A 16,259-nucleotide genomic window follows, 5' to 3' on the forward strand; every position below is an offset into this window, starting at 1 on the left:
AAAGCCGACCTCTACCTAAAGGCAGGCTTGACCATGGCTAACACTCGGTTATGTTCTCCAGCCAGGGGGCACTTCCTGGCCAGCTGCCACAAGGAAACCTACAAGGCCCTTGGCCATATTTTTATTCTTGTCACTGAATTGTGAAAAAATGAAGAGACCAGGAGTTGTGTTCCCCACAGTCCTGTGTAGTTCATGTGGTGGGCAAAATCCCCCCTAGTCTTCAGCCTGGCGTAGTTCAGAACAGCTTGTACTCTGTAAGTCAGAGTCTCCTCTGGCCGTAGCAGAGGTAGGCAATAGCACCCGGCTTCCACCATTGCCCTCATCCTGCTGTGGCAGATACGCACTGTCTACAGAGCTTCTCCCTCAGCCAGATACACACCAGGTGTGTCCATCACAAGGCCCTGTAATGCTCTGCTAGGTCTGGCTGGGGTCTGTTACACACAGCGCCACCTCGTGGCTGCACAGTACAATACAGGTTAGCGTTCCCCGAGAATTGGTAACTGGCCTCAGGCTGCCACAAGGTCCCTGCAACAGCCGCCCCCAGGACACTCACCCCCCTCCCCCCACCCCCCCAAGTGACGTTTGTCTTTCACTCAGATAGCTCCTTATTAGCATCTGTAATTATTGCTGAGCACAGCTTTTATTCCTGCAGCCTTGAATAAATGAACTCTGGGAGCCCATTTCAGATCCAATTCTGTCCACACGACAGGATGGACTTCGTTTTAGCCTCGGTCTGGTGAATCAGACTAGAATAGGGACTAACTGAAGCAGAGCAAAAGCCATTTACTGAAGTAGCATTACCTCTGTTGCTGGTGTTGTATGGGTCACTGTGAATCAGACAGCTGCTGCCTGGTTTAGTGGCTATGGGAGCTGCTGTTTCTCTAGTGACTTGAGAACTTTGAGCAAATATCCCCCTGACCTATTCTCATCAGCTTCCTGTCCACGGAACTGAGGGCCAAGAATTGTCAGTTAAAGGCAAGGCAGATCTCACTGTACATATTGGTGCCTCAGCAGGGGACACCCCTTTGTGGTCACTGATATGGTCCAGTTTGGGAGTAGATTTTTGTAGACTGGAATCCGATGGCGATTCCATGTGCGTAATCAAACATCAGGGTGAGATGAAGATAGTGCTGAATTACACACTAACACCAATGTATCAGTTTCATCTTCTGTGACTGATACAACAGTGCCCTTGGAGGATGTGAATATCCTGTTGTCCAATTACAAAGGCATCTTAATTATAGGACTTACCGCCAAGCTGGGATGGGCTCATTTGACAGCACTATATCGATACATCGAGATGTACACCCCATAAACAGAGACCCTCTTGCACAGCTGTGCCAAAACAGTAGAAAACCTGTTACAGGTCAAAAAGAGAGTGATTTGGCCATCTCATGGACATCACCAGTTTTTCTAGTCACAAGGGAAGATAAAGTACACTGCTTTTGTGGGGTTGTTAGACAGCTAAATACTGTTACAAAAAACATACACCGCCAATCCTACAGATTGATGATGTTCTGGACCAATTTGGGGGTGCTCAGGAATCCATTACTCTGGATTTGCCCAGTGGATATTGCCAGGTTCTCTTACGGAAGTTCTGCATAAAGATAACCTTCACTATTGGGCTGCGTCATTATAGTTCAGTTCAGCTTTTTGGGATGACTCAGGGGCCTGCTGCCTCTCAGAGATTAATGACTTAAGCAGATGTTTCTTCTACTTGCATGGTATCATTGTGTACACCATCCAGCTGGATGGAGCATCCACAATGTCTATGAGCAGCATAGGAATGTCGACAGTTAGAACCAATGAGGCCACCATCTTCAGGGGAAGTTGTGAGTGGCAGTTGGGCCCAGAGTTTTGCAGGTATTTATGTGCCTAACTCCCTGACTGAGTAAAGGTCAGAGTAAAGGTTAATCCATACTGGTTAACCACCTGCTCATAGGGAAAAGCAGGAATTTATGCCCCATTTTAGACAAAACCTTAACCTTAACTGGAGTCGCCACCAGGCACATCCATAATACTTTATGTCGCTTATATGGTTAACAACCCTTGGTCCTTCCTTTATTACCTGCCCGTGTTCATGGCAACAATGACATAAGTGCTGCAGTGTGACCTCACAATGCTGTGATTTGAACACTGGGTCAGTTGGCCCTCAGTGTCAGTTGCTTTTCCTTGTACAGAAGGAGAGGCTGGGTATTGTGCTGGCTAAAGTCGATTTCAGATCCAAGATCGAATCTATTACGGAGGGGAAAAAAGTAAGTGGGCTTTCTTACTCCCCATGGCTGTCCTACCTCTGACCAACAGAGACCCACTTTGCTTAAATTCTGTTTGAAAAGGGTCACCAAATTAAATTAGTTTTTTTTGGCCCAGAACCTCAAAGGTATTTAGGCACTTAACTCCCATGGATTTCAGTGGGAGTTAGGAGCCTAAATACCTTTGAGAATCTCTCATTTTATGTCTCTCTCGCTCTGGCATGAAAAGTGCCATCCTAACAGAATCCAGGAGGGAATCCAGCTGTCTGATCAGGGGCTACTTGTGCCCTACCTCTCTCTTACACTCAATTCTTTAGTTCAGCTGTAAAAATTGTGGCAGATAGGGAATAACTCCAGAGTTGATAAGGCTGCATGGTAAGGTTATATTTAATTAACCCAGCAGGGACTTCCGGAGATCACTGAGATCCCTAGAAAGACTTGCCCCCTCTGGGAGTCTCTTCCACTGATCCCTCTCTGGGACCCTGTTCTAGGATCTCACACAGGGTCCTTGTCCCTGAAGTGGAGAATGAAAGGAAGTGGGTTCTGTTCCAGGCCTCCATTCATCTGTAGACAAGCTCCATACGCACAGACCCCAGAGGACACAATCAGGGGAGTCGCCCACTAACTTCAGTGGGCTTGGATCAGGCCCAGATATAGGCCCAATAAAAAGATGGCTCCTGCTGTCCCTGCAGCAGAGTGTGGAAAGGAGAGGCTCTTTGCTGTGGCATTATTTCCTCCAGGTGCAGAATGGACAGTAGGGGATTTCCACTTCAGTTCCTGGAGATTTAGGGAAGCTGATCCCCCTTCTGTGGCCTCACCCTCACAGCTGGCATGAGAGGCAGCAATTGGGCTCGAGACATGGCCCTTAAAATCTGCCTTCAAGTTGATTCTCCATAATTCTCCATCTTGGATGAAGAATAACATTTCCTTTCCCCACTATGGCAGATCATTTTGGTTTTGCGCTGCCCATTTGAATGTTTAAAATTTTCCAGGATTAGGAAGGAATGAGGAGATACATATACATGCTCTTTACTGCTTTTGGGGGTGTGTCAAGGCTGCTTCCCCACTTTGAACTTTAGGGTACAAATGTGGGGGCCTGCATGAAGACTTCTAAGCTTAACTACCAGCTTAGATCTGGTCCGCTGCCACCATTCCCAAATGGATTCCCTTCCCTGGGAAGCCTTGAGAAACTCTTCACCAATTCCCTGGTGAATACAGATCCAAACCCCTTGGATCTTAAGGCAGGGAGAAATGAACCATTCCCCCTCCTTCTCCCACCAACTCCTTGTGAATACAGTTCCAACCCCCCTAGGATCTTAAAACAAGGAGAAATTAACCATGCCCCTTCCTTCCTTTCACCAACTCCTGGTGAATACAGATCCAACCCCCTTGGATCTAAAAACAAGGAAAAATCAATCAGGTTCTTAAAAAGAAGGCTTTTAATTAAAGAAAAAGGTAAAAATCATCTCTGTAAAATCAGTATGGAAAATAACTTTACAGGGTAATCAAACTTAAAGAGCTCAGAGGACCTCCCTCTAGCCTCAGGTTCAAAGTATAGCAAACAAAGATAAACACTCTAGTAAAAGGTACATTTACAAGTTGAGAAAACAAAGGAAAACTAACACGCCTTGCCTGGCTATTTACTTACAAGTTTGAAATAGGATAGACTTGTTTAGAAAGATGTGGAGAACCTGGATTGATGTCTGGTCCCTCTCAGTCCCAAGAGCGAACAACTTCCCAAACAAAGAGCACAAACAAAAGCCTCCCACCCCCCAAGATTTGAAAGTATCTTGTCCCCTTATTGGTCCTTTGGGTCAGATGCCAGCCAGGTTACCTGAGCTTCTTAACCCTTTACAGGGAAAAGGATTTTGGAGTCTCTGGCCAGGAGGGATTTTATAGTACTGTACACAGGACAGCTGTTACCCTTCCCTTTATAGTTATGACAGGGTGCAATTCTCCCCCTGGCTGAGGGTCAGCAAAAATCATGTACCTCTTACATCCCACTAAAATCCAGAGCCTTGGAGAGTGCAATGAAATTTGCAATGAATGTGAAGAGCTGTAATTTTTCCTGCTGTCTCCAGTGGAGCACAAGCAGTGGCGGCTCCAGGCACCACCGCTCCAAGCGCGTACCTGGAGCGGCAAGCCGCGGGGGGTGCCCTGCCGGTCGCTGCGAGGGTGGCAGTCAGGCTGCCTTCGGCGGCGCACCTGTGGGAGGTCCGCCGGTCCTGTGGATTTGGCGGTAATTCGGCGGCGGGTACGCCGAATCTGCGGGACCGGCGGACCTCCCGCAGGCGCACCGCTGAAGGCAGCCTGCCTGCCGTGCTTAGGGTGGCAAAAAAGCTACAGCCTCCCCTGAGCGCAAGCATGTAGATTAAAATTTAAATCTTTGACAGAGGATTTAAGTAATATTGGAGCACAATGTGATATTTTGAATACAGCTCAACTTTGTGTTGCCCACTAGACTAAGAAGTATATTGTGATATTGATTGATGACCATCAATCCTGTAATCTTAGCTTTGTGAACTTTTCTCCATCTTTGTTCATAGCTCAAGTATTGGAGGAAACCAATGATTGTGAAATTAGTTAAGAGTCCCAACTTCTAAAGCAAGTAAACTTCGGGCTTAAAATGTGTTGGGTTTTATGGGCCAGGTCTTCAGCTGCTATAAATGGACAGCTCCATTGACTTGAATGAAGTATTCTGATTTCCAGCAGCTGCGGATCTGACTCAACAAATGTATTATTCAAATGAAACGCGTATGCGATGGACAGTGTTCAATGTGAGTTTTTTTAGAAGCACCATAACTGAATTTTGGGTTGGCAAATATTGTGATACATATATATTTGTTTGGATTTTTAGGTGCTTTATAATTCCACTCTTGGTGCCGTCATTGTGTCAGATTAGTTTTGTCGCCTCTTTTCTCTTTACAAACATTAACCTTCCTCATCCCTGGGAGGTACAGAAGGGTCAGTATCATCTCTTTTTGGTACATGGGGAAACTGAGGCACGGGGCGGGGACGTGAGTTGCCCAGCATCACACAGTGAGTGAGTGGCAAAGCCAGGATGAGAAATCTATTTCTGGTTTCCAGTCCCATACTCAAACCATTAGACCACACTGCTTATCCTTTGCATAGTTTTGAGTATATTTATTGACTTTATTAAAACAACAAAGTTCCAAAAGGAACCCCCAAACCTTTGCTAATATACAATTTGAGTCGAGGATTTATTTCTGTATTTAAAAGAACTAGATTCATTACAGCTGAGCATTTACATGCTAAAAAGGAAGGCAATTCTCAACTGAGGTTCTGGCACCAACCTTTCATCTGGCCCCAGCTACTTCTCATTTTGTAGAATCGCAGAACTGTGGGGCTGGACGGCTCCTCAAGAAATCATCAAGTCCAGCCCCCTACGCTGAGGCAGGACGAAGCAGGGTGCGATTCCCTGCTTGAGGAGACATCCCTGCGCTAGCTGTCATCAAGCTAGCGTGTTAAATAGCAGCGTGGCTGCGACAGTTCAGGCAGTGGCTTGGGCTAACCGCCGGAGTACGTACTCATAGGGTCCGGGTGGGGTTGTACTCAGGGTGGCTAGCCCCTCTCACCGCTGTCCATGCTATCCTTGCTACAGTGCTATTTTAGCAAGCCAGTGCGAATATGTGTATGCGAGCTGGGTATCACACCCCCAGCTGCAAGTGTAGAGATACACTTGGTGGGGGGATTGGCAGGGGGTGCAGGGTCCCAGGCCCAGATTCTCAGAGGTATTTAAGCTCCTAACTGCCATTGATTTCCATGGAAGTTAGGAAACTCCATACCTTTGAGGATCTGGGCCCCAGTTCTCGGGCTCTGCTGTCTGTGGCTCACATTTTTAGCTGGAGGACGACGCACACATTCTCACTAGCTTCAGGCTGGAAATTGTCCCGCAGACAATAAGATCGACTGAAACAAAACTGGCTACCCTTCCTGACTTGTTGCAGAATGGACGTGCACAGCTTGCCAAGGGAGGAGAAGGAGGAGGACGTGGCTGCTGAGGGCACGTCCACCTTGGGAAGAGAGGAACATTCCAGTGGGAGTCAGTGTGAGCCGGAGCTGGCTCGAGAAGATACTCAAGATGGCCCACCCAAGGTGGTTCCTAAGCAGAGTGGGCCCATCCTAAGGTGTCTAAAGCGAATCTGCCAAAAAGTGAAGAGAGGCAAGACGCGATATCCCCGAACTGTCACTACAGGTAAAAGGAAAGGCTAAGGATGCGCTAAGGGGTGGGAATGAAGGGAGGCAAACTCAGTCTCAACCCCCATGTGTTCAAAGATTTGCAGTGATCCCAAAGGCTCTTGGGTTTGTGTTCCACTTAGGGAAAACTGAAGACAAGGCACAGAGAGGGGTGGGGGAAACATGGAAAAAGTGGAGGAGAGGAGAACAAATAGATGTGGCCGCATGGCTTTGCTAGTGGGTGGACGGCGCTCTTCCATGGCTGAGTCTGCATGCAGCTCGAGGGCAGCCCTCTGTTCTGCACGGGGGGCAGAGATCACTGCTGGAGCTTGACAAATAAATAATGAGCTAGCAGTAATCAGTCCCAGTACTAATCATCCCGGAATCTCCCAGAGACTGGAATGACAGGAGACAGTGTTCCTGAATCAGGACCAGTTTGGTAAATGCTGGATCTCCGTGAGGTCCTTCCATCCCCAGTGTGAACACAATACTTACAAGCCCTAATACAAACACTAGACCCGGGTGACGGTCAGACCCCTGTATTTCTAAGGCTCTCCAGCACTGGTGGAGGTGATGATGCCCCCAGAGCCTGTATTTCTCTGGGAACCTCTGGCTGCTGGAAGAGGAAGGGCAGTTTCTATTTCTCTCCACCACACACTGCTCTCCCTTCTCTTTCTTACCTTTGTAGTGAAGTCATTGCTTGGAGCAGGCAGAACAATACAACACTAGGGATGACTGACTAGCCCAATACCTAGGTTGGAATGGGAGTCCTATTTCTGGATCCTAGAGCCTGGTTCTCATTACACTAAGGGCTCTTTCCACTGCTCTGGCAGGTACATCTCTCTCAGGAACCATAAGGAGGAATGGGGAGGGAGTAAAATGGGGCCTAAGTGTGGCCACGCCTCTGCATCCAGAAGTGTGCAAAGGAGACACCCCCACACACACTCTGGGCCCAGCTGGTGCCTCTCCACAATAGGGCCCTGCTGTTGGAGAGTCCGTAGGCATTACTGTACTAAAAATCTTAAATAACAGCTAGAGACTTACATTGTTTCTAAATGAAAGCTTAGATGCTGCAGAACAAAAAGGCATTAGAAAAAAGAAGCCAATATGCCAGGCCACTGCGGCCCATCCCACGCTGAGCCCTGGTTTAGTCCAGTCTAGTTTTAAATGTCTTTAACCAACATGTCTCAAACAGTGGGTCTTGACCCCAGATGATTACACAGAGCAATCAAGGGAGTCAGGAGGCATTGAAAATTGTATTATAACCTAAAGCAAAAATAATCTTGCTCCCCCACTCCCTGCACACCTTTACCCTTCAAGGTCAAATATTCTTGGCCAACCTCTCACAACCCACGTGCAGGTGAATTCTGTAGGGCTAACGTTGTTAGCAATGACACATTTCTAACTCTTATAGTGATTGTAAAGGCGAAATTTTTTGACTTTGAATAAGTGGCCAACCTGAAAACCACAGACTTAAGCAATGGGGCTTCCACCACTTCCCTTGGGAGGATGTTATCCTGGCTGTTCCACCCATCACGAGCTCCTAGCTGCTTTCCCATGCTGCTGACGGCGGCAAAGCAGGATATGTGAACTGAATCCTAATTGCAAGAGCATCAGCCAGTCCTATTCAGCCATATTTGGCTGGCTAATGTTCATGCTGTCGGACAAATCTATTATTTGGTTGGCCCTATACAGTACAGCGAGTCCTGGTATTTCTTTGGGTCTGTGCTCATTCATGTCCAATCAGAGAGCACAAGATATTTATTGCGTAATGAATCAATAACATTTATCCAAGAAATAAAGGGGGTAGAGGATGTGACTGGAGTCAGGAGAACTATCTTCTATTCCCAGCATTGCCAGTGGCCTGCTGTTTGACTGAGCCAGTCACTTCACCTCCCTGTGCCATGGTTTCTCCGGCCATAAAAATGGTGGTAATAATACCGGCCCACCTTTAAAAGCCATTTGGAGATCCTCCACTGAAAAACTCCATAGAAGTGCAAAGGAGTCTCATTCTGGGTCTCTCTTATTTTGTTTTTGTTTTTTAAGGAATCCCCAATTTGATTCTGATTTTGATCACACCAATCTCTCTTGCTTTGAGAGTCAGTGGCTTATTTCACCAGCATCACAGTTTCCTTCACTTCTCCCCTGCTCAAGCAGGATATAGATGTCTAGCCCTATTCAAAACAAATGGTAGGAATCAAACCAATCAAACCAACAAACAAAAGATAACCCTACCCAGAGCAGAGATATCTTACCCCAAAAAGGGAGATGTGCCAGTGACGCCAAGCTTTCCACTAGGAACTTCGCTATTGCTCATTGATTTTAGCTGGAAGGAGCCCAGATACCACGGTGATGGGCAGCAGTATACAACCCCAAGACAGACAGACCGTGTCCTTTCTTTGGTTTAAATGAACTGTCTTTTGGGCACCAATCAGTCCATGAATGACACCTCAGGGCGCGTTCGTTCCCCTTTAACCAGCAATGGCAGTAATTTCTTTCTTTCTGTCATTCCTTCTTTCTTATTAGTCCCAGATATCTCGTGCATGGAGACTATTTGGGAGGCGGATGAAAGTGGACGTGAGCAGCATGGATGTGCTATGGAGGGAGCCATGCTCCTGCTGGAATCATGGAGAAACACTGTTGACTACTTCAATAGTAACAAAGAGGTATAAACCTTCTCCATCTAATCTGTAAACTAGTGTCCCCTCACGCTGTCCGTCCCACCTGACCCAGCCTGGGACATCCCAGAAGGTTTATCACATAGGGTCTGACTTCTCTTCAAACCCTTTGCCTACAGCACTCAACCTTTCTTCTTTCACTTACTCCAGACAATCCAGCCTCTGGATGCTTTTCTCCTATTATACATATTAGGTGCCTTCTCCAGATACATCCCACAAACTCTTTGGTGATCTCATGCCCCGTTTGTCGGTGGTATCCTTGATTTGCAGGGATTTCCCACCACTCTGTGCTAGTTTCAGTAGATTCTTGCCCGGCTACCCCCCTGCCTCACACTATCCGTTGGACTCAAGGACGAGACATTTCCACCCAAGGTCTCCCCTGGCGACTGCTCCTCTCTCAGGGCTGGTCTACACTGGGGGGGGATCGATCTAAGATACGCAACTTCAGCTTCGAGAATAGAGTAGCTGAAGTCGACAGATCGATTTACCTCGGGTCCTCACAGCGCGGGATCGACGGCCGCGGCTCCGTTTCCGCCTCTCGCTCTGGTGGAGTTCCGGAGTCGACAGGGAGTGCGTTCGGGGATCGATTTATCGCGTCTAGACGAGACACGATAAATCGATCCTCGATAGATTGATTACTACCCGCCGATCCGGCAGGTAGTGAAGACGTACCCTTAGACCTTCACTGACAAAACAAATGGGTCCAGCTTTGTCGCTTATACACATGGTGTCAAGGCTGAATCCCTACTCTGGCACTTCGAGTGCAGAAGGTGGAGGCTGGCAAGGATTTAAAAATCAATACTTGCCACTCCAGGCTTGTATTACACTCCCAAGGTTACAGCTTTTCTCTGACCTTGTCTTGGTAAACGCTGCCACCACCCAAATGCAAAAAAACCCCTTGGACCCAGGGAAGGAGCACTTGGGAATTCTTCCCTGTGGGGTATCCTCAAGCCTTTTCAAATCCCCCCCCACCCCCCGGGGAAGAGCTGAGAAAGAAAACAAAAGAAATCTGCTGTTGCCACCTGCTAATTAAACAACATGCACAAACCTCTTAGGACACCAAAAATCCAATTCTGTTCTTAAAAAAGGTAAATTTTGTAAAAACAAAAAGGAAGAAAGTACATCTGGAACTTAGGCTTTTTGCTAGATCTTAAAAGAAAACCATTACAAAAATTAAGCATCAAGATAGCTCTCTGAGGTTCAGCTTCAAGGTTACAAGCAAAACAAAAGTATCTGGGGTTAGCACAGAGGAGATCCACAAGCCAAAATAAAGAAATAAACCCGATCGCGTCTAGTTAAACATTCCCTGTCCAATGATTTTTCTCGGTATGGAAGATGAATTTTCATACCTGGTTCCAGCCTTACACAGAATTGCTGCTCCGTGTCCCGTCTCCAGAGAACAGACACAGACAAAGAGAAGTTTTTTCCCCATTTTAAAAAGTTTTAGCCCTCCCATTGGATCTTTTGGTCAGGTGCCCACTCCTTTTCCTTTAGCTGGGGAGCTTTGTTAACCCTTTGCAGGTAAAGCAAGCAGAGAACAGCTACCAAGAGGGACTTTATAGCTAACTGGCTGGCTGGGTGTTCATAAAAGGGAGCTCCCCCCCTTCATTTATTACACATGGTCACGCTACATCTGGCTACTTGTCCTACAGAAAACAGGCCCTGTGTGGAGTCCTCCACATGGAGTCCCATTGCTGTTCTGCTTGTTCTCCTTGATCCAACCCTTCTCTGAACAAGTAGCTCACACAGTCAGGTCCTACACAATCCAACATTCTGCTGGAAGCCATCAGAACCCTTCTTAGACTGTCAATTCTTGGGAGCTGGGCCTGTGTCTTCCTTTGTTTGCAGACAGAGCCCAGTATATTGTAGGTGCTGCCCGGATACATCATCATCCTCAACTCACCACAATTTCTGATCCTGATTATTCATTGCTCTGCAACATTGTTAATTTATCTACCAGGTGTTCCGTGTGGAGGGGTTTTGAATGAAGGTAGAATATTCTACCCGATGTTCTCTATCTAAATCCCTTTCACCCTGATATATATTTTTTTCTCATTTTGGTTTAGGATTTCATTATGAAAAAAAGTTTCTTAAGACTCTTGTTTGTTCTCAGCAAGAGCATCGACTGGCATAACATGCCTGACTTTTTTATTCACAACTTTGCATCAGACACTGCAGGAGCCATAGTGGTGAGTAAATAATATACACAGGGTCCGTGTTGTTGGTTGGAAAAGGTTGATGAACTGTGGAGAATACTTAGCTGCTAACCCCACGCTAGGGTCCATGGAATCTGGAGAGTTGTAAAGAACTTTGTTGTATACACTGAAGCAATTATTTCAGTGTGTAAAATTGAGGTCAGTGCTGATTGACTGGAAATATTAGTGTGAATGGACAGAGAGAGGATGCTAGTTGGTGGGAAGTAGGAGATGAGTGAACAGAGATGGATGAGGAAATGAGGGAGTGAATTTGTGGCTGGGTAGAAACAGATGAGATCCCTTTGGACAACACCACTGGCTGAGTAGCTTCATGATCTGGGAGCTCTTCCATCAGAAAGGAAGATCCTGGGGTTTGGCTGGGCTCCTTGTTACTTTTGGAATATCTGATGTTCTTTTAGCTGGGGATTTATTGGAGACTCCAGAGAAGCCTGTGGCTAATTTCGCCTTTTTTGAGGCCTCCAGAGTTAGCTGTGATGCCAGGGCTTTGTATAACCTCCTCAATGAATGTGTGAGGGAGTAGGACTGATGCTGGGAGCACTTGTGTCTCATTTACTATGTTTGCCCCTTTGTGACTTACAGGAGATGATTAAGAAAGAACCCCGGGACTCTCTCTCCAGCACCATACGGCTCCAGGCCATGGCCATCATTATCGAGCTGAGGTAACGTGACTTCTCATTTAACTGCCCAGCCTTCACACCTGGCTTCTCACTCCATGCTCGGTGGGACCAGAGTTGCCAATAGCAGTCCCTCACTTCGTGCCTTTTTCTCTTTAGATGCTGAGGACTCTTTGGGGAGGAGCTGGGGGACTATTGCATGGCTGACTGATGATTTTCTACCCAGTAACATTGTAATCCTCTTTACTCCACATGTGATTCAAAGCCAAGAGTCTCTGCAGACATTTTGAGATGATTTTCTTTCTGGAGGTGTCAGCTGAGTCATTTCCTTCACTCTCTTCTGTAGCGTTTCTGAGCCGGATTTACTATTCGGGTCACCAGTCCCTGCCCTCCCGTGCTTTTCCTGTATTCTGTTAATCTTTGCCAGTGTCTTACTCTTCTACATTGTTACTGTTCACATGATCTTGTTCTCTTGTATAGTCCAGATGTCTCTTAGTCTCACGCTCCTTCAGCATAACCCTCAGTTCATGTCCTCACCATCTGATGCCTCCGTTACGCTTCAGCTCCTCAAAGTCCAATCCAGGCTTCTTCCTTTTACCAGCAAAAAGCATGTGGTGAAGGCCATGGGCTCCCACCAGAGATGGGTCCTGCTGAGAACATTCCTCAAGAGCGTGTTTTCCCTGCCACTTCTAATGACATTGCAGGTGCAAGGAGTAATCAGGGGCATAAGCGGCCAGTACACAAAGGTAACTCAAGAATGGTTTCCTGTTACTTACTTTGGGCCCATATTGGGGATATGTGACTACACTGTCAGCGAAATTTCTCATGGAACGCCATTGGGGAGTATCAGTTGGGGACTTTAGCCCCGGTGACGTGGCCCTGATCATTCGTCCCATGCATACAGCAAGTAGCTGCCACATTCCCAATTATGAAAATGATCCATCCATTTTCAATTTACTAGGGAACTACTGGGGATCCCAATCTGGGTGGTGAAGCTAGAATGAGGCATGTGGAATGAGGAAAACGTACTTAGTGCTTGCCCCAGAAATGGGGCTGGCTATTGTTTGATCACTGACCGGGTATTTCTGGTGTGTGGCACCTCCCACAGCTAGGTCCTCTTGCATGAAGGGGCTGAATAAAGTTGGGGTCCTGCGGCACTCGATACAGCCACATTTTCAGCCTGAACTTTACTTTAGTCCCTACTTTTGACCTGCAATTATTTGCAGTTACACCTTAGCTCACGTGGGCACCTGAAATACCTGATTTCACACCTAAATCCATTACTTTGGCATCGAAGTGATCAACTTGACGGGTGAAAAGACCAGTAGGAGCAAAGCTGCGGGTGTAAATATGGTGGCAAATCTTTAAACATCTGACCCGTACTGTCAGAGTTGCTAAAGCTTTCAGTGCCTGCGCTTTTTTAATTCTGAAAAGCCATTTATGGCCCTAAAGTTGAGGGGAGATAAATTACAGACACTGGACCAAATTCACTACCAAAGTCAATAGAATTTAGAACACTTAATTTGCCTCACATCCCGCATGCTCACATATGCTCTCTCTAACCAAATCATTGGAGTGAATAGTATCTAAGACCCAGAGGAGTAAAGGGCAAAGACACAGGGCCGGCGCAACCCATTAGGCGGTCGCCTAGGGCGCTACAATTTGGGGGGTGGCGACCACAGTGGTATTTCGGCTGCGGGACCTTCCGCTGCCTCTGTGGGGGGCGGCATTTCGGGGCGGGACCTTCCGCCGCCTAGGGCAGCAGAAAAGCTGGCAGCACTCCTGCAAAGACAAGGTGATATATTTATTAAAGTGATATTTATTTCTAATGTTAAAAAATCTGATTTCAATGTAGGACTTCCTTTTGCTATAACATTTTCCTTACTCTCTGATAAGGGCTTTGCTGTATGTTATCTTCCCAAGGGAGGCATTGATGAATTCATTACATCAGGTTTGGGGGATGATTTGGAAGAGCAATTATAAGAAAAGGGTCATTTATACTGCAGATGTCTTTCTGTGATCAGTTTCCTTTGGTTTATAATGGAAATGAGGCAGGGATATAACGATGCATCTGGCTTCTGGGTGATTGTCAAGAGCACAGCTTTGAATCACGGCAGGCCAATATCAGTTGAAACATGAGGCTAGTTTTCTCGAGATTCCTGAAGGATTCACTGCCCAGAACAAATCTAAATACGGTTTCTCTTGCGCTCAGGGCACCCACATTATTGAATAAGTGAAGTAGCTAATTATTTAGCAACTATTGTGTACAAGAAGTATGGGCCAGACCCTTCACTGGTATGAATCTGTGTAGCTTCACGCCCGCTGATGGAGCTATGTCAGTATGCACTCATTGAGGATCTGGCCTTATTTTTATAGACCTTGTCTTAGGACAAGGTCTGAACTATACATTCTATTGGTTTATGACTTGGAAGCCAGAAAGGACCATTAGATCATCTAACCCAGAGGTGGCCAACCTGAGCCTGAGAAGGAGCCAGAATTTACCAATGGACATTGCTGAAGATCCACAGTAATATGTCAGCAGCTCCCCCACCCCACTCCCAGCGCCTCCTGCCCTCTGGCAGCCCCGCTGATCAGCGCCTCCCCCTCCCTCTCCGCACATCCCGATCAGCTGTTTGGTGGCGTGCAGGAGGCTCTGGAGGGGAGGAGCGATGGCACGGCAGGCTCAGGGGATGAGGCGGGAAGGGGTGGAATGGGGGCAGAGCCTGTGGCAGAGCCAGGGGTTGAGCAGTAAGCACCAGTAGCGTAGCTAGGGTGGAAGCGGGGCAGCGGCCGCTCCCCCACCGAGCACAAGTGGCGCCTTTTTCATTTTACTCACCCGGGAGCAGGAAAAAAAACAGGCGCCACCTGCTGCGGCGCTTTTACTGACGGGGCGGCGCTCCGGGTCTTGGCGGTACTTCGGCGGCGGGACCTTCACTAGCTCCGGGTGTCTTTGGCGGCACTGAAGCTTCATCGCCGAGGTGCCGCCGAAGACCCGCAGAGCGAGTGAAGGTCCCGCCGCCGAAGACCCGCAGAGCGAGTGAAGGTCCCGCCGCCGAGGTGCCGCCGAAGACCCGGAGCGCCGCCCTGTCAGTAAAAGCGCCGCAGCGGGTGACGCCTTTTTTTTTCCCACTGCCCCTGTTCCCTCCACCTGGCTACGCCCCTGATGAGCACCCCCGGGCACATCGGAACGTTGGCTCCTGTAGCTCCAGCCCCGGAGTCGGTGCCTATACAAGGAGCCGCATATTAACTTCTGAAGAGCCGCATATGGCTCCGGAGCCACAGGTTGGCCACCCCTGATCTAGCCTGATTTCTTGTATAATACAGGCCAAAGAATTTCACCCTGTGATTCTTGCCTCAAGCCCATAAGATAAATTATTTGTATAATCCACAGCTCTGTGGCGCTGAGCATAACGGTTCCCCCTCCTTTCAGGTTCTCTTCATTGAAACATTGCAGACCCTCAACGAGATGCTCCAGAGTCTGATTTTAGAAAATCCAGTTCCGGCTGAGCTAGAGAGGATCTTGCAGGTAAACAGGATCTGGAGATGCCGGTTGGAGGATGGTAAGGTAGGGAAGAGGAACAGGAAAATCTTGTCAAGAGCTTGTAAGGGAAAGGAGAGTTAAGGAAAGAACGGAGTGCCCCATCTCCACAGGGTTCTCCTATTAGGGCATATGTGACAAGGTTCATGTAGCACGCGGGAGTCTTCTATTTCCATCTGTGAGGTCTGACAATCTCCTCCATTGTTACCCTCAGTTTCTTTCCTGTCTCCAGGTGGCCCTTACATCACAGTGTCCTTTCCAAATGAGGACGTTATTCCCTTTACTCATAGAATCATAGAATATCAGAGTTGGAAGGGACCTCAAGAGGTCATCTAGTCCAACCCCCTGCTCAAAGCAGGACCAATTCCCAGCTAAATCATCCCAGCCAGGGCTTTGTCAAGCCGGGCCTTAAAAACCTCCAAGGAAGGACACTCCACCACCTCCCTAGGTAACGCATTCCAGTGTTTCACCACCCTCCTAGTGAAATAGTTTTTCCTGATATCCAACCTGGACCTCCCCCACTGCAACTTGAGACCATTGCTCCTTGTTCTGTCATCTGCCACCACTGAGAACAGCCGAGCTCCATCCTCTTTGGAACTCCCCTTCAGGTAGTTGAAGGCTGCTATCAAATCCCCCCCTCATTCTTCTCTTCTGGAGACTAAACAATCCCAGTTCCCTCAGCCTCTCCTCATAAGTCATGTGCTCCAGACCCCTAATCATTTTTGTTGCCCTCCGCTGGACTCTTTCCAATTTTTCCACATCCT

At 47.6% G+C, this 16,259-nt stretch overlaps 2 protein-coding genes across 2 annotated transcripts in view; both read left to right on the forward strand.

Annotated features, from left to right (window-relative positions):
* Nucleotides 1-16,259, forward strand: part of LOC135974173 (uncharacterized) — a 266,713-nt gene that overhangs the window by 195,753 nt on the left and 54,701 nt on the right. The window lies entirely within an intron of this gene.
* Nucleotides 1-16,259, forward strand: part of LOC135974172 (maestro heat-like repeat-containing protein family member 7) — an 80,140-nt gene that overhangs the window by 15,201 nt on the left and 48,680 nt on the right. The window contains exons 7-12 of the mRNA XM_065561096.1: nucleotides 6,221-6,468; nucleotides 8,976-9,115; nucleotides 11,194-11,316; nucleotides 11,923-12,002; nucleotides 12,559-12,703; nucleotides 15,388-15,483. Of these exons, the coding sequence (XP_065417168.1) occupies nucleotides 6,221-6,468; nucleotides 8,976-9,115; nucleotides 11,194-11,316; nucleotides 11,923-12,002; nucleotides 12,559-12,703; nucleotides 15,388-15,483 (832 nt within the window). The remainder of the gene's footprint in view (nucleotides 1-6,220; nucleotides 6,469-8,975; nucleotides 9,116-11,193; nucleotides 11,317-11,922; nucleotides 12,003-12,558; nucleotides 12,704-15,387; nucleotides 15,484-16,259) is intronic.

This window comes from Chrysemys picta, chromosome 11, assembly GCF_011386835.1.
Source record: "Chrysemys picta bellii isolate R12L10 chromosome 11, ASM1138683v2, whole genome shotgun sequence".
Classification (NCBI taxonomy): domain Eukaryota; kingdom Metazoa; phylum Chordata; order Testudines; family Emydidae; genus Chrysemys; species Chrysemys picta.